General features: G+C 65.6%; 1 protein-coding gene across 2 annotated transcripts; it reads left to right on the plus strand.

Annotated features, from left to right (window-relative positions):
* The first annotated feature begins 374 nt into the window (after positions 1-374).
* On the plus strand, positions 375-15,508 carry RBBP8NL (RBBP8 N-terminal like). Of its 2 annotated transcripts, XM_061208700.1 has the most exons (14): positions 375-511; positions 6,807-6,958; positions 8,047-8,089; positions 8,596-8,691; positions 9,006-9,118; positions 9,567-9,639; positions 10,001-10,131; positions 10,274-10,356; positions 10,603-10,769; positions 11,357-12,074; positions 12,302-12,422; positions 12,927-12,997; positions 13,096-13,222; positions 14,906-15,508. In XM_061208700.1, the coding sequence occupies exons 2-14, from the start codon at positions 6,898-6,900 to the stop codon at positions 14,923-14,925; spliced, it is 1,824 nt and encodes a 607-aa protein (XP_061064683.1). In that variant the 5' UTR covers positions 375-511; positions 6,807-6,897; the 3' UTR covers positions 14,926-15,508. The 2 variants fall into 2 exon arrangements, with proteins under 2 accessions (XP_061064683.1, XP_061064684.1); XM_061208701.1 differs by lacking the exons at positions 375-511; positions 6,807-6,958; positions 8,047-8,089; positions 8,596-8,691 and adding an exon at positions 8,772-8,837.
* The last annotated feature ends 46 nt before the right edge of the window (positions 15,509-15,554 follow it).

Raw genomic sequence — 15,554 nt, forward strand, 5'->3', positions numbered from 1 at the left:
GACAGGCCTGCTGTCATTATCCCCAGTTTACAGACAAGGAAACTGAGGCCAGAAAGGTCAGCCCACGGGAGCCAGGGGGAGAGGCAGGAGGCACCGCTGCCGCCCCCCTCTGCCCCAAGGTGACGACTGCTCCCTCCTGCCTGCCCTGCCTGCCCTCGCTGCCCTGCCTCTCGCGTCCGTGTCCAGGCCCTGGATTCTCCTTGCTGCCTGGCCCACTCCGGCCAGAGGCACGGGCCAGGCGGTAATTATGGGAAAACAATCCCATCTCTATGAGGGTTCAGACCCGACCCGTTTTGCCACTTTCTGTGCAACGGCAGAACCCGCTGGGCGGCTTTGGGCAGTCTCTGCCTCCTTTCTGCTCCTGGCCGGGGGAATCGAAAACCTGTCAAGCGGGTTTGGCCAAAATTATGTCTTGTTCTCAAGCAAGTTCACAGTGCTGGCTTCCATCTCTTGGGCGGGACATTCCGGATCGGAGTGGAGGTCCACAGAGGTCGATGCGGACGGGGGCCCTGTGAGTACCTTCAGCAGTTGGGGGCAAGGGAAGGGGGCGCATGAGCTGGGGTCACTGTCGGGGTGCCTGCCACGAAGGCGGAGGCCCAGCCCCTGCTTGCTGGGCAGGAGGTGGAGCCGGCAGCGGGGCTGGCCTAGGGGGCACAGCCACCTGCTCTGGGGCACCTGGTCCAGGGGACCGAGTGGGGGCAGGGGCTCAGTGGGCTTCCTGGGCAGAGGGGCTGGGTGAGCCAAGGCTGGGCCTGGCACTGCCCGTCGTCGGGTGAGGGTCTGGGGACACCAGCAAGGGGCCGGTAGCCTGCCACTTCATCCAGGACCTGCCCCACTGCCTAGACCCTCCCGGGTCAGAAGGGGTGCAGCCGAGGAGTGAGGGGTGGTGCGTGGTGCAGCCAGCCCCAGCTCGGAGCCGGGCACGGTGGGACACTTGGCTGCCCTCAGCTTGCTGTCCCCTGGGAGGCAGCGACAAATGGCTCCTGGGGGCCTCGGGTCCTGCTCAGCTCCCCCAGCCAGGCCTCTGGAAGGCAGCCCATGAAGGCACAGCAGCCGTGGGGCCGGCCCATCCTTTTTTTTTTTTTTAATATTTATTTATTTACTTATTTGGTTGCACCACGTCTTAGTTGTGGCATGCGAACTCTTAGTTGCAGCATGTGGGATCTAGTTCCCTGACCAGGGATCAAACTTGGGCCCCCTGCATTGGGAGCACAGAGTCTTAACCACTGGACCACCAGGCAAGTCCCCTGGCCCATCCTCGAGGAGTCGGGTTGCAGGGCCCGCTGTTACCTGAGCCACCCAGCGAGCGCGCACCTGCCTTGCGCCTCTGTGCATGTGTGCACACGCACGTGCAATGCACGAGTATGTGCGCACACGTGCAGGCAGCTCTCCCCATGCCCGTGCGGTGCTGTGTGTGCAGCGGGGGAAGTGGCTGAGGGCGGCACCCACGTGCTTGGCGTTTCTCTGGTGTGCGATACTGTTGTGTCTGTATGTGTGGGTGTGGGCGTCACACATGTGTGCACGTGTCTCATGGGTCTATGTGTCTGGTGATGTCAGAAACCATCCCGGCAGTGGCACCTCTGTGGACTCAACCTGCCATCTGAACTTGCCCAGGAGGTCGCCAGGAGGCTGCACTGGCCATGTCCCTTGCAAGCTGGTGACTGTGGACAGGTGACATCACTCTGAGCTGCAGGTTCCTCATCTGGGAAGTGGGGGCTGCCGGGGCCACTCTATGGGCAACATGAGCCCCGTGACTCACTGCACGTGACACTCCTGCCGGGCGCCTGGACGTGGGGGCTGGCAGGCGGGCCCCTGACCACCTGCGGTCGATGGGCACTGGATGCCCACCACATCGAGGAGACCCGACAGCCCAAGGTGGTGGCGCAGACTCCCTCCAGCCTCCAGGAGCTGGGCCAGGACACCCCACCGTCTGTTTTGTGGCCCAGGATACTGAGGCACAGCCGGGGCAGTGACTTGGCTAACGTTGCCGGGGAAGGGGCTTCGCCCGTCCCCACGGAGGCCACACAGAGACACCAGAGCCTCTTACCTGCTTCGAGCCTCAGTGCCTGAATCTGTAGAATGGGACAGTCAGAGCCTTCTCAGAAGGCCGGGTGAGCTCCAATCACACGTGTGGGCCGAGCCTGGGTCCACAGCGGGTCATAAATGCTCGTGCCAAGAACATTCAAAGGGCTTGGACGGTGTGCCTGGCCCTGCGTGGTCCCTTGGTGACAGGCAGGCTGAGTGTCCCTGGGATCACTCCGCTTCTTCAGAGGAGCTCTGGGACGTTGCAGGGCCCCTACAGTAGACGCCACACAGCGTGTAGAGCCCCGGCCCAGTGCTTGGCTGACTGGACACTCGGGAAACCGAGGCCACCGCTATTGTTACTGCTGTGTCGTTGTCCTTGTGTTACGGGTAGGTGGGTAGACAGATCAGTGGCAGAGAAGGGGCATAATCAGAGGCTAGGTGCTCCTGCACCCGAGGGACCTGCTGGAGAAGAGGCTCCAACAAGGGAAGGTGGCCAGGAAGTGAGGAGCCTGGGGCCCCGCGGACCCAGGAGCAAGGCAAGAGCCTCTACCGTGGGCTTCGCTGCTCAGCCAGGCAGAGCCCGGCCCAGGGCCACAGCTGTGGCTTCGGTGCCTCCTCTGTGCAGGGGGTCCAGGGGGCACCTCCCCCAGACATGGCCACCAAGACCCAGTGGACCCCGTGAGTGTCCGCTCGGTGAGCGAGCGTGTGCCATCATTGCTGGAATCTGAGACCTCGGCCCTGAACTCAGGGTGAGGGGGCGTCCTTGTCCTCCTGCAAAGGGCGTTTGTGGCAATGGCACTTGAACTTGTCCGAGGGAGAAGGGGCTCCTGTAAGCTGCACCGCTGGACTCCTGGGGCTGCCTGTGGGGCAGGTCCTGGTGGGGGGACTGCACGTGGTGGACGCAGGGTCTCCACCCGCAGTCAACTGAGCATCTGCCGGGCCCTGGGCTGAGCACACGTCACCCGGACACGTGTCACCTGGACACACGTTACTTGGTAGAGCCTAACAACCACCTGATATGGGGGTGGAATTACCCCCCAGATGAGGAAACTGAGGCTCAGGGAGGTAAAGCGCTTGTCCCGGTCACGCAGGGGGTAAAGGCAGGACCCGGACCTGTGGGCTTGGAGGTCCCCTGCCCTGGCTGACTCTGCCCTGTGTGAGTGGCGGGTGGGCAGGGTCACTGGCGTAGCTGATCCCCGGCCCTTCCCTCCCACCTGCTCCTTCCGGGGCTCCTCCCAGCCTGAGCATGCAGGGTAGGAGGGGCTGGGATCCCCGCGGGACCCTGAGGAGCAGCTCTCAGGCCTCTGCCCCCAGGCCCACCCCCACCCCAGCCGGCAACTCGGGCCACCCTCCCCTGTACGCAGGCCCCGCCGGCCCAGAGGCAGCAGCCCGGACCCCTACCCCACAGGCCTGCTCCCTCATCCTAGCACCACTGCAGCCCCACCCCAGGCCTGGGGGAGAGCCCTCCTGCTTGGAGTTCCCTGAACCCCCAGCGCCCCACCCGGCGGCTCTGCACACCTGGCAAACACAGCGCAGCCACCGAGGAGGGCTGGGCCCCCAACCCCTGGCAGCAGACCCTATGCACTTCTACAGCGGGGATTCTTCCTACTCACAACCACCACATTCACCTCGGGTGGGGACCCGCCTCCCTCCTCCTCCTGCCACTTCCTTGGACCCTCCCCACACCGAGGGTGGGGCTGGGACAGGGGCTGCCCCAGGAGACTGTCTACTTCACAGGCCAAACGCCCTTCTGTCACCTGCCTGCCCAGGGAAGTCACACCACCCCCATGGCACTGTCACCAGGGGCTGTATGGCCCTGGTCCTCCCTGGGAAATTCGGGGCTCCCAGCAGGATGCATCCCTTCCAGCTGTGCCCCCAGCCGCTTGCGCATCCTGCCCAGGACCCATGTCCATGCTGCTTCCCTGCCCACCATGCAGGAGGGTGTCTCCCCCTGCCCATCAGAGACGCCGAGAGGGGCAGCCAGGCGGGGCCCTGGGTGGTTTGGGATGGTTTGGATACAGACAGGAGCCAGGGTATGGGGGACAGAGGGTGCCCTGGGCCTTTACCAACGGGGCCTCCACACCACAGCATTGGCATAGGGAACGGTGCTGGTCTCTCACTCAGACCTGGTGTCCACAGAGCCTCTCCCAGCCCCAGGGGCACTGCAGGCTCCCTGGGGCGGCTCCTTTAGAGCATTGGCCCAGCCCACATGCCGCAGCAGGCAGCAGGCTCTGGCTCTGATGGGGAAGAGCAGCCTGACAGACGGGTCTGGGTGGAATTTCAGGCACAGTGGCTCGGCCCCTCCCTGGCCAACCTCCCCCAGCCTTCAGGGAGCCCAAGCCCACGGGGTGGGGGTGGCCCTCACAGTCTTATCTCCCAGAAGCCCCACCGCAAAATAAAGAAGTGCAGAGCCGGCACAGCAGGGCCACCTGGAGTGCGTACCTGGTCCACGGCGGTGAGGGCACATCCTCAGCGCCAGAGTGAATTCAAGCCCCGACCCCCGCTTCCCACTGGGTGGCCAGGGAGCGTGACTTGATCTCTCTGGGCCTCAGTTTCCCCATCTGGAAAGTGGGCTCCTTGCAACGTGATCAGGGTTAGATGGGTTCAGGAAGTGGGGCCGGGATTATCACATACACCCCGCTCGAGCCCTGGTCTCCCCCAGCCTCTGCAATTCAGCATCTTTTCCCCTAACCTGCCAGGACATCCCTCTGGCTCCCGGCCTCGAGGAGGGGGACCCTCCCAAGCTCCCCTTGTTCGCAGAGCCCTCACCCACCTGACACAGAGCCGTCATGCAACGCCCCCACTCCCTTGGCCATCGCTCAGGAGTGTCCCAGAAGCCAGGCAGGTCTAAAATGAGTTTGGGGAGCTCCACCTTCCCGCCGCACACCCCCCCCCAGCACACCCCATTTGGCCCTGCCCGCCAGCTCCCGTGGCCACCACAGGACGCAGGACTGCACTCTGTCCTCTTGCTGGTCCCAGCCTCGCATCTGGAAGTCGAGGCTTCCCCGGTACTCTGACCTTGACCTGGGGTTCGAGGACCCAGTTGAAAGCCAGGCTCCACTGTCAAGTCTCCCCTCAGGCAGCTCGCCCCGGCCCTTGGCTTCTCGTGGGATCACAGGGCCTACTCCCCTCAGTTAATGATCCCACCCCCCAGGGTGCCCACCACCCCAACTTCTGAGAGCCCAGAGCAGTTGTGCCTCTTCTGCACTCCCGGTGAGTGAATCCCACAGCGGGCTGGCTTTCGGGTCTGGCCCCCCACTCTGCAATGGCACGGGACGTCACCGCTCCTTCCATCGCAGGACATTCGCCAGCAGGCATTTGAGGGTTTCCAGTTTGGGGACTGTTGCTGCAAACACTCCAGTCTTGAGGCAAACTTTGAAATGCAAGCAAGACCACGCCCCTCCTTCAGTGTGCCCTGGGGGGCATCAGGCATGGCCTCCCGCAGGGAGCTTTGAGCAGAGGTCCCCAGGGCTTGTGCAGAGAGTGCCTCCTGGGGAGAAGCATGGAAGCTGGGGGGCCAATGCAGAGCCAGCAGTGCACCAGCAGTGGGGTGGTGGCTTGGGCCAGGCGGGCGCCATGACAGAAAGAAAGGTGAGGCTCTGGGGGAGGTTCCGGGAGTGTACAGAAGGCAAACCAAGAGCTGCTGCTGACAGATCAGGGTAGGATGCCGGCAGACGAGTCGGGAGTGCCAGGACCCCAGACGCTCATTTTCAGGGTCAGCTGACCCCCAGGGCTCCTCAGGCTGAGGACAAGGAGGGAACAGAGAGGCTGTCACCACCTGGCCTGGAGACAGCGATGGCAGGGGTCTTTGCTGGTGGCATCTGCGCTGATCTGGCTCTGTGAGCTGTGTGTCTGACTCCCAGCTCTGTGACAGATGGTGACACAGAGCTGGACAGTGGCGGGCAGTGGTGGCCTCGGTACCCACCACCAGAGGTCTGCCACAAGGACTGAGGGGCTCTCGCCTGGTGGAGGGTGGTGCCTGGCACCATGGTGAGGAAGCTGTCGCTGGGCTGAGCCCCGGCCTCACACCCAGCTCCGAGGAGCTGGACCCCATGGGACCCCGCGGGATACTCACCAGTGTCCACTAGACAGGCACCGTGGCCACTGCCAGAAGGAAGAAAGCGCGGCTCAGAGGGGCCAGAGCTCACGGTGGTCACACTGCGGGCAAAGTTCGTCCAGCTCCCAGCTTAGGCTCTCAACCCCACACTCTTAATTTTTAGCAAACACTTCATGGAGGTGAAACACAGGCAGGGAAAAGGGCCCAGGCCATGAGGGGCGGCTGGGTAGACTTCCACCTATGCACGGTCACCAGCTCCTGCAGGGGAAACAACCAGCCAGCCCCCAAAGCCCCCCACCATGGCCCCACAGGGCCATCCATGCCACTGTGGGCACCTGGACCCCACTGAGTGGGCTCTCCCATTGGATGAACGCGCCCTGGCTGACTGGCCCGCTGGCTGGGGGCAGGCACGGGCATCTCCAGTCTGGGGCCTCGTCAACACGCATCGCATGCACCGTTGTGGCCCCAGCACCAAGCGGGAACTGGTGCCTTCAGGCATCTGCTTTGCTGCGAGGACTGGCTTAGGGAGTTGAGATTAAGTGAGAATGCCCCATCCCTCTATGTGCCCCTCAGGTGTGGACATGACCCAGTGGGTGGTCACAAGACAGGACTCCCACACCCACTGGGACCGGCACCCACCTCCTCTCCAGGCTACTGCCGGACCCTACATCCCACAGGCCCTTCCTGAGCTAATGTGACCGTCTCCACACTTTCTGCTCCATAGGCTGGAAACAGAGGGGCAGTAGAGGCCAAGGGGCCACCCCTACACCTGGAGCACAGAGGGGCCTGGGCCAGGGCCAGGGCCTCAGGAAGCCATGGAGAGCTTCATGGAGTCGCTAAACAGGCTGAAGGACGTCCATGAGAATGAGATCACGGGTGAGCGTCTTGGGATGGACAAACCCTCACCCGGACAGCAGTCTAAGGGCCAAAGCCAGGCCGGGGGGCTCCCACACATCACCTCCAAATCTCGCCAAATCTGGGGACCTTGCCTTCCAGGCCCAGAAGGGGAGTCCTGACCCAGAGCCCAGAGCTGCAAGTGGTCAGGCGCCCAGCCTCAGACCAGCACCCCCGACCGCAGCCCTGGAGGGGTGGTCCCTGAATGGGCAGCTAGCATCAGAGCCAAAATAAAAAGCCAGCCTGGTCACAGAGAGCCGAGAAGCTCTGGCCAAGACCGGCCCCTTTCCCAAGGTGGGGACCTCAGTGTCCCCCAAAAGGGAGGTCACCTACTTCCCTACTAGCAATGGGATCTCAAGGCTCCAGAGGCCTGTCTAGAGCTTTCCAGGGCGCTGAGCTGAAACCCCTCTGCCCCCCTCCAGGACACCCAGGCTGAGGTCTGCCCGGCCGACACATCTGTCCGATTTTCCCGCCGGCAACAGGGTTGCAGCCACACCACCCCCTTCACTCCAGTGCCCGGGCCAGACCCTCCCGAGACCTTTCTGAGAGTACTCACACACACCCTGAAGCCCGAAAGGGCCTGGGTCACCTCCCCCAGAGACCCAGAGGGGCAGGGGCTGCTTGGGCTAGCCTAGGGCCCAAGCCAGACCACAATGAGGTGAGGAAGAGGGGGTCTGCTGGGGTCTTCCCCAAGGGCCCATTTTATTTCAACTCTGGCAGCACCCAAAAAACATTCCTCTTGGGACTTGGCCAGGTAGCTGGTCACTCCCAGCATCAGGGTCCCTCCCCATCTCCAGACAGACACCAGAGCCAGAGACCCCAGGGAGGGGAGAGGCTGGGCCCGGACCGGGTCCCAGGCAGCCAGGAGAGGGGGCGGAAGCTGTCAGCAGGTGCAGACTGGGAGCCCGCCGAGGGGGCGACCTCAGGGAGTCAGTGAGGGGACCCAGGCAGGCGGCAGGCATCTGGAGAGGGCCTTGCCAGACAACCGGGGACAGGAAATGCCCCAGCTCTGCTGCAGGGGTGGCAGCCCGGCTGGGCCTGACCCTCTGCTCCTTTCCTCGCTCCTCCAGGCCTGCAGAACAAGCTTCTGGAACTGAACTCAGAGAGATGCCGGTGAGTGAGGACAGGCCCTGGGCCAGCAGGTGGGAAGGGCAGCGGCTCCCCAGCCGCTCACGCGCACGCCCGCAGCCCCAGGGCCCCGGAACTGCCACCAGCTGTGATGCAGAAGCGGACACTGAGGCTCGGCGTGGGGGGTGGGGGAGTCTCCGGTCCAAGGTCCCAGCCCCTCCCCCAGTGAACAGGGACCCTCCAGGGGGCTGGGCAAGCCGCGTCCATGCAGGGCGCCTCCGGACCAATGATTATCAACAGAAGGACTTTTCGTGAGTCCGGGAGACCCGCGGGCCGGCTCCCCAAGTCCCCATTGCACAGAGGAGGCTGCAGGTGGCTCATGGATGAGACAGGGTCCCAGGGAGGCCGCGAACACTCTCGCTTGGGCGTGCTGGCATTGCCCTTGCGAGGCCCCACTTCTCAAGGCAGTCCCAGGCCACGGGAGAGGCTGGCGGGGCAGCGCGGGGGGCCCCCGGCAGAGCAGCACGCGCACCGCGGCCCGTCCCCCGCAGGGACGCCCAGAGGGCGGAGGAGCTCTGTGCCAAGAACCGTCAGCTCAGGGAGCAGCAGAGGGCGCTGAAGGAGAACCTGCGGGCGCTGGAGAACAGGTGGGGCGCCTAACGCCGCGCGCACGGGGGGGCGGGGCGCACGGGGAAGCCGAGGAGGGCTCTGCGGAGAACGAGTCCGGGAAGCTCCGGCATAAACGAAACCACCGCAGGACATCTCAGAGCCTTAAGTAAACTGCGTTTTCAAGGTTCCTTCCCAAACTCAAGGGCACATGGAACGCTTAGCCCCCAGGGTAGGGGTGAGGCGGGCTCCCACGGAACGCAGTTTGGGGAAGGCAGGGCTCGTCCAGGGAGGGGGGCAGTGCGGGTCCCAGCCTCCCTGCTCAGAGCGGCCTCCCGTCTCCTCGACCCCGCAGGCTGCGGGCCGGCCTGTGCGACCGCTGCATGGTCACCCAGGAGCTGGCGAGGAAGAAGCAGCAGGAGTTCGAGAGCTCCCTGCTCCAGAGCCTGCAGCATGTCTTCCTCCTCAGTGAGCCCGCCCCTGGGCGTCCCTCCCGTGGGGGCCGGCGACCCCCCCAGGGCCTGCTCAGCCCGACCAGGGGTCCCGGGGAAAGGGGAAGAGGCGGTCTGGGCCGCGCCGTCGGTCGGGGCGGGGGGACACCCACACCCCCACTCACAGACAAATGGTGCAAAGCCCCCCGCTGGCGCCCACGTGCCCCCCACTGGTCAGTTACCCAGGCAGGGGGCGTCCCTGCCCTCTCGGGGCCTCAGCTCCCGCCTTCCCATGATGAGGAGGGTCCTGCGGAGCCCTGAGGTCTCACAGGGCCTGCCGATGAGGACACGCCCCTTTCCCTCGGCGAGGGGGGGGGGGTCCCTGGGCGCTGGGGCCAGGACAGGAGGGGCTCCTGGGGGCTGTGAGGGCCCCACCCCGCCCTGCTTCCCCTCCCCCAGTCCCTCCTAATCAGCGCCTTCTGCAGCGACCGAGCTGACCCGGCTGCAGGAGGAAAACGATGCCTTGAAGGAGGAGGTGAAGCAGCTCCGGGGCCCAGGGTGAGTCAGGGGAGGCACCAGGGCCCAGCAACCCTTACCCCGCACACCTCAGCCACAGCAGGCGCCCAGCACGTCCACGGGCCTGGGCACGCGGCGCAGAGGGGAGGGGCTCCCGCAGGCCAGCTGCCCGGAGCAGATGCCACCTCCCCTCGTCTGCAAGCACAGGTCCTAGAAGCAGAGCTGGGCCCCAGCACCCGCGGCAGCTCTGACGCCTGGGCTCCACAGGGACATCAGTGTGAGCCGACGATGGTGGTCTTTCCTGGTCACCTGGGTCCCCAGGAGGGCGCCCTGGCCTTTCTGATCGCCTCTGGGGCACTGCCCTCCCTTACCCACACTGTGCTTGCCTCCCCTTTCGAGACAGGCCCAAGCCCCAGCCCAGGGAGGGCGCCCCAGACCCCCCGTCACCCCTGTTGCTCCCCTCCCTGGGCACCCGGAAGGCCGTCACTGAGAAGCCACTGGGAGGCCGTGAGGAGATGGAGGACCACCACGCAGGTGCGGGTCCACGGGGAGGAGGGGCTGCTGGGGGGCGGGGGAGGCCAGGAGGCTGGAGCCCCGGGACCGGGGAGCCCTCTGCGCTGAGCTGGCCCCTCTGAGCACCTCCCAGCCAACCTGCCCTCTGCTTCTCCTCCCACAGAAAGGCCGGTGGGGTACGGGACGTCTCCAGTAGCCAAAATCTCCCCGGGTGCCAGCCTGCCTGAGCCCCGGGCCCCGGACATGGTGAGGGAGAGGGACCCAGAGCCCACTCCTTCCTCTCCCCGGGCAGCCCGAGGCAGGAGGCTGGCAGCCACCAGCCCTGCTATGTGCCACGCACATGGCCCGTGCCAAGCAGGGACCCCTGAGCTCCATGTGACGTGGGTGGAGGCGAGGCTCAGAGCGGGCGGGTGACCTGCCCAAGGTCGCACAGAGGAAAGGGCAGAGGGCAGCAGCCAACCCCACCCAGGCTGATCCATACACCCCGGGCAGAGCCCCCAGCACATCTCCAACCAGCTACACGGGACCATCGCCGTGGTGCGGCCAGGGTCCCGGGCCTGCTCTGCCAACCGGGGCTCCGTCAACGGGACGTCCCCACTGCCGCCCCCCAGGAGCAGCCCCCCAAGCCCGCCTGGAGAGCACAGCCTCCCTCTGGACAGGTGAGGCCCAGCCCACCACCACCACCAGGAGCAGCCTCAGTCGGGCACCCAGTCTCCTACTCTGGTCCCACCTTTGGGGAAGGGGCCAGTAGCCCAGGGAAGTCCCTCCCATTATCCCTCCAGGAGCCCCACCCTTCCCTGGCTTGGCTTTCCCAGCTACCCTGCCCGGAGCACAGTTCCCACGTGGCCATCTCTTGAAAGGCCAGAGCGGGACAGGGGGACATGGGGGTTGGAGATGGGGACTGAGAAGCCCCTCAGGAGAGCCCACGCAAAGGCTCTCACCGTGGTCTGAGACCACTCTCAGCATCTGAGAGGAGACTGGGGGCGGGGCTGCAGTGGGCCCACAGGTGGGCTGGGCGCTCCAGGGGACCGGGCAGGCAGCTGATGCCCAGAAGAGGGCGAGGCCTTGGTGGCCAGGTCCCTCCTCAGAGCCCCCAGGCCAACTCTGCCCGGGGGACCCAGGCGGTCCCCTCCCCACTACCCACCGTGTGACCCGGGTGCTCGCCTCGCCTCCCTGGGCCCCCGGTCCTCCCTGTGAAACGGGGGTGACCGTGGGCCGTGGTCAGCAGGCTCCTCCTCGCCCACAGCTTCCTGCAGGCCTCTCTGCCCTCTGCCAAGCCCTGCGAGTCCCCGAAGCGCTCCCTCCAGGCTGACCGCCTCTGCCACCTGAACCGCCACCTGGCCCTGCCCCGTGGGAGCTCTCACAGAGGCCCCCAGGCCCCCGCCACAGCCCCCAGTGGCCCCCAGCCCCAGGGCCTCAAGGCCAGGGAGGTGGAGGCCTGGGAGGAGCCCGCCGGTCTGCTGGGCCTGCCAGGCGCCCTGGCAGGCGTGCGGGACCCGCGGCTGGAGGGAGCGCTGCACCTGCTCCTGGCCCAGCAGCTGTGGGCCCGGGGGCGGGCGGGCGGTGCCGGGCTGAGGGGCCCACCGGTGCCGGGGAAGACGCCACCCTCCCCGCCAGCCGGCTCCCACTCAGAGGGTCCCGGGGGCGGGGCGGCCGGGGCAGCCCTGCCCAGAGGGCAGCACCCACAGCCCGCAGGCCCAGGCAGTCCCGGGGCAAAGGAGGCCACGGCCACACAGGACTATGTCCCAGACAAGCCCCTGGACCTCTCCGAGTGGGGCCGGGGCCGGGAAGGTGCCCCCAAGCCTGCCAGCCTGCCAGGATCACTCAGCCCCCCAGGTGCCCACACGCCCAGCCCCAAGCCACCCCAGGGAGTGGAGCCCTCTGCACAGTCTGGGGTCCAGGGACTCAGCGATGGCACCAAGGGGGCCAAAGAGCCAGAGGCGGAAGAGCCTCCACCTTCCACGGTAAGGGACCAAGCCCTGCTCCTGGCCTCCACGCACCCCACCCAGAGCACCCAGCGGCCCTGGGCTGCTCTCCTCCCTCTGTTCCACCAGCCGGCCGCCTGAGTCACCACACGGGAGACGGCTGACCCTCCAGCCCCAGCCAGGGTCCCGCAGGCTGTGCCCAAAGCCGGGCGAGGGCAGGGAAGTTGCCTCATGTGAACTCAAGTCATTTACTTGCTTCCCCCCAGGAACCCTCACATTCTCTCCCAGGCCCCAGCCTGCCCTCTCCAAGTGGGCCAGGAGATGAGGACAGAGGGAGGCCAAAACTGCCCCCCTGCCCGCAAAGGCCTGATGGAGACAGCCACCCGGGTGAGGATGAGTACTGGCGTCACGAGAACACAGGAAGTGGTACCACAGCAGGGAGGGAGGTGCAGTGGTCAGCATCAGCTAGGGGCACCTATCCCAGGACGTGGCTCAGACCCCTGGGCCTGACCGACAAAACCCTGGGTCTCGGACTTGGTTTCCCCCACCTACAGACCCAGAAAGCAGTTGGGGGCTCAGGGAGGGCACGTTTCTGACCACAGGCAGTGAAGGGAGAGCATCTTAACAATTAGGGCTTCCGGGCAGGTAGTGAGTTCCCCGTCACCCAGCAACCAAGCCAGGGGACACCCCAGCTGGTGGGGTCATTGTACGGGTGCTGGAGACACTGGGCCTGGATTCGACCCCAGGGCAGGTTCCTCGGTCCCTCTGTGCCTCAGTTTCCTCATCTGAAGAGTTGTTGCCACTGGTCCTAGTACGGCAGGTTAGAAGCCTGTGCTTCCGCTAGACTCCCAGGCCACCAGCCTGGCCTGACCCACACCTTGCGTCCTGCAGAGCTCAGCAAAGCCCAAGGACAGCGGCCGGAGTCGGATGAGCTAGATAAGCCAGACACCTCAGACAGCGAGGTGGGTGCCCGGCCACACAGCGGGGTGAGGCGGGGGCACCAGGGCTGCCCCAGGCTTCGGGGAGGGTCCTCAGCATGACCACACCCCCACCCCATCAGGTGGGCCTGAGCACCGAGGCGGGGGCCACGCGGAGCTCGCCAGCCGAGGGGCCCAGGGGTTTCTGCGCCAAGGAGCGTGGGCGGGGCCCACAGAAGAGGAAGCGGGCCTCAGACCAGTGGAGCAAAGGTGGGCGGCCAGGGCTGGGCGGGGCGGCCACAGCACTGATGCCCCCACCCCACCTTTCTGGCTACTTGGAGCCCAGCAGCCAGCCCTAGAGCCTCTCCCAGAGCAGCCCCGTAACAGAGACCCGGGTCAGGCCTGCGTGAACCCTGACTCCACTTCCTCCTCCTCGCGGGCTGGCCCTTTCACCCCCAGTCTGTTTCCCTCTGGAAAGGGGGCGATACCAGGGCTAGCGTGAGATTCCAGGGACACAGCCGAGGATGGTCGTATCGTCTTCGTTGTCACAGGGGAGAAGGGGCGTCCTGGGCCACGAGCAGCCCCCAGGCCTGGTGGTCCTGAGCCCCTCCCCCTCTCCCAGTCCCACCGGGATGGGTGGGCACTCCTGGACCCTCTTGTGCACCTTCCAAGAGAAGCAGCAGCAGAGGGTGCTGCCCCAGGGTGTGGGTGTGTCTGTTCCCTCTGGGGGTTGGGGGGCCGCTCACGTGCTCGCCAAGGGTGGTACCTGTGGGCTTCCCCCACCCACCGCTCCAGCCTCGGGTATCAGGACATCCTCCCACTTCCCGCTCCGGCCACGGTGGCAGCTCAGGCCAGGCCTCCGGGTGCCCACGAGAGCCTTAGAACGCCTGAGCTAGCTGATACTGCGTGCCGCCTGGTGTTTGTCCAAGCAGGCCTGCGTCGCAGGCTGGGCTGTGGCCGCCACAATGCGCCATTGTTGCCGGGAAGGTGACCGCAGCCTGTGTTTGCCGGGTGAGCGGTGGAGGAGGCCAGCACGCCTGTGTGATCTCGTGGCACATCCCGCTGGGCATTTTTGGAAGCTGTCCTGGTGGGCGCGGTCCGAAGGGGTGCGCCGTGTCCGCCCCCACCCTCCACACTGAGTCAAGCCCACTCCCACCCTCACCCGCCCACCCGGGCCAGGGCAGGGCCTCCCCAGCAGGCAGCCACGCCCCCCAACACCCACAGGGGTGATCAGTGAGAACAGGCCCCTTGCCCAGCTTGTGCCACATGGCTCAGCGCCAGGGGCAGCGCCCTTGTATCTTGTGCCCGTGGAGCGGTTCAAGACAGCGTCCAGTCGTTACTGCCTTTGGGCCTCATGACCCAGCCCAGTGATGAATCATCACTGTTTCACAGATGGGGAAACTGAGGCTCAGAGATGGGGTAACTTGCCCAGGGTTACGGAGCCGGTACATGGGGTCAGGATTCCAACCTGATCTGTCTGACCTAGAACCTAGAGCTTGTTCTGCAACAGAGACGGGCCTGAAGCCCAGCATCTCGGCAGGTCCCACCTGTAAGGGTCTCAAGGACCAGATGCCCCTTCCCTGTGGCCGCAGAGGCAGGCCCATGGAAGCACCTAGCCCATGTCTTGGGGATTCTGAGAGCATTTCCCCATGAGCTCGGCCTATCCAGAATGTCCCAGACCCTCTGCAAGGTGGCAAGGGAGGCACCGGGGCCAGGCCAATTCTAGGATCACACACCTGGGGAGAGGGTCTGTGCTTGCACCAAATTCCCAAGGCTCACCCTTCAATCGGGCCACCCTGCTCCGGTGTCCATTGCTGTCGGGAACAAGTGTGGGCTCTTGAGTTCTCAGAAACTGCCCACGAGGCCCTGGGTGAGAGCCCAGTGTTGCTGCAAAAGAGGACACACAAGGCCACTACAGCGCCTCCTGGTCTAACCTCGGTCTACTTCCCACAGCCTCGAAGAAGCCGTCCTGAGGAATAAGGAACCCAGGGGAGCCAGGAGCCCGAGGGACCCCGAGGACGGCAGCCCCTCACCCAGCACCAGCAGCTGTTAAGAGAGCCAGGGGCACCCCAGCCTGCCCAGCCGTGCTCCCCACCCGACTGCCCGCGGCCAGGACAGCCCACGCCGCCAGCCAGCAGACGGCCCCAGCAGCAGCGTAGTGGACTGGGTCCTGGCCCACATCCAAAGGGGTTGGGAAGGCCAAGAGGGCTGGTCTTCTGAACCCCTCCATCTCAGAAATGGTCTTGCCCGCCACCCTCAGCCCAGCATCTGCTCCCTTGCAGGGAGTAGGGGCCTGGGAGGCCAGGGTGACTCAATCTCCAGCCCAGCCCCACCCCCCCACCCCTGCTGTGCACAGGCAGCCCTTCCTGGACAGTGCCCCGTCCTCCCACCAACTCCACTAGCATCCTGGACCCAAGGGGCTACGAGCCTGGCCGCCTATTCCTGACGGGGCATGGAGCTCTGAGCGGTGGTCTCGGGCGCCCCCTCGTGGAGTCCCACAAATAGGTGCTAGGCAGTGAGGGCGCAGGAAGGCTGACGGCAGCATCTGGGGAGGGGGGGGGTCCCAGGGCACCCAGAGAATAAAGTGTAATGAAGGATGGCG

Source organism: Eubalaena glacialis, chromosome 13, assembly GCF_028564815.1.
Source record: "Eubalaena glacialis isolate mEubGla1 chromosome 13, mEubGla1.1.hap2.+ XY, whole genome shotgun sequence".
In the NCBI taxonomy this organism is placed as follows: Eukaryota; Metazoa; Chordata; class Mammalia; order Artiodactyla; family Balaenidae; genus Eubalaena; species Eubalaena glacialis.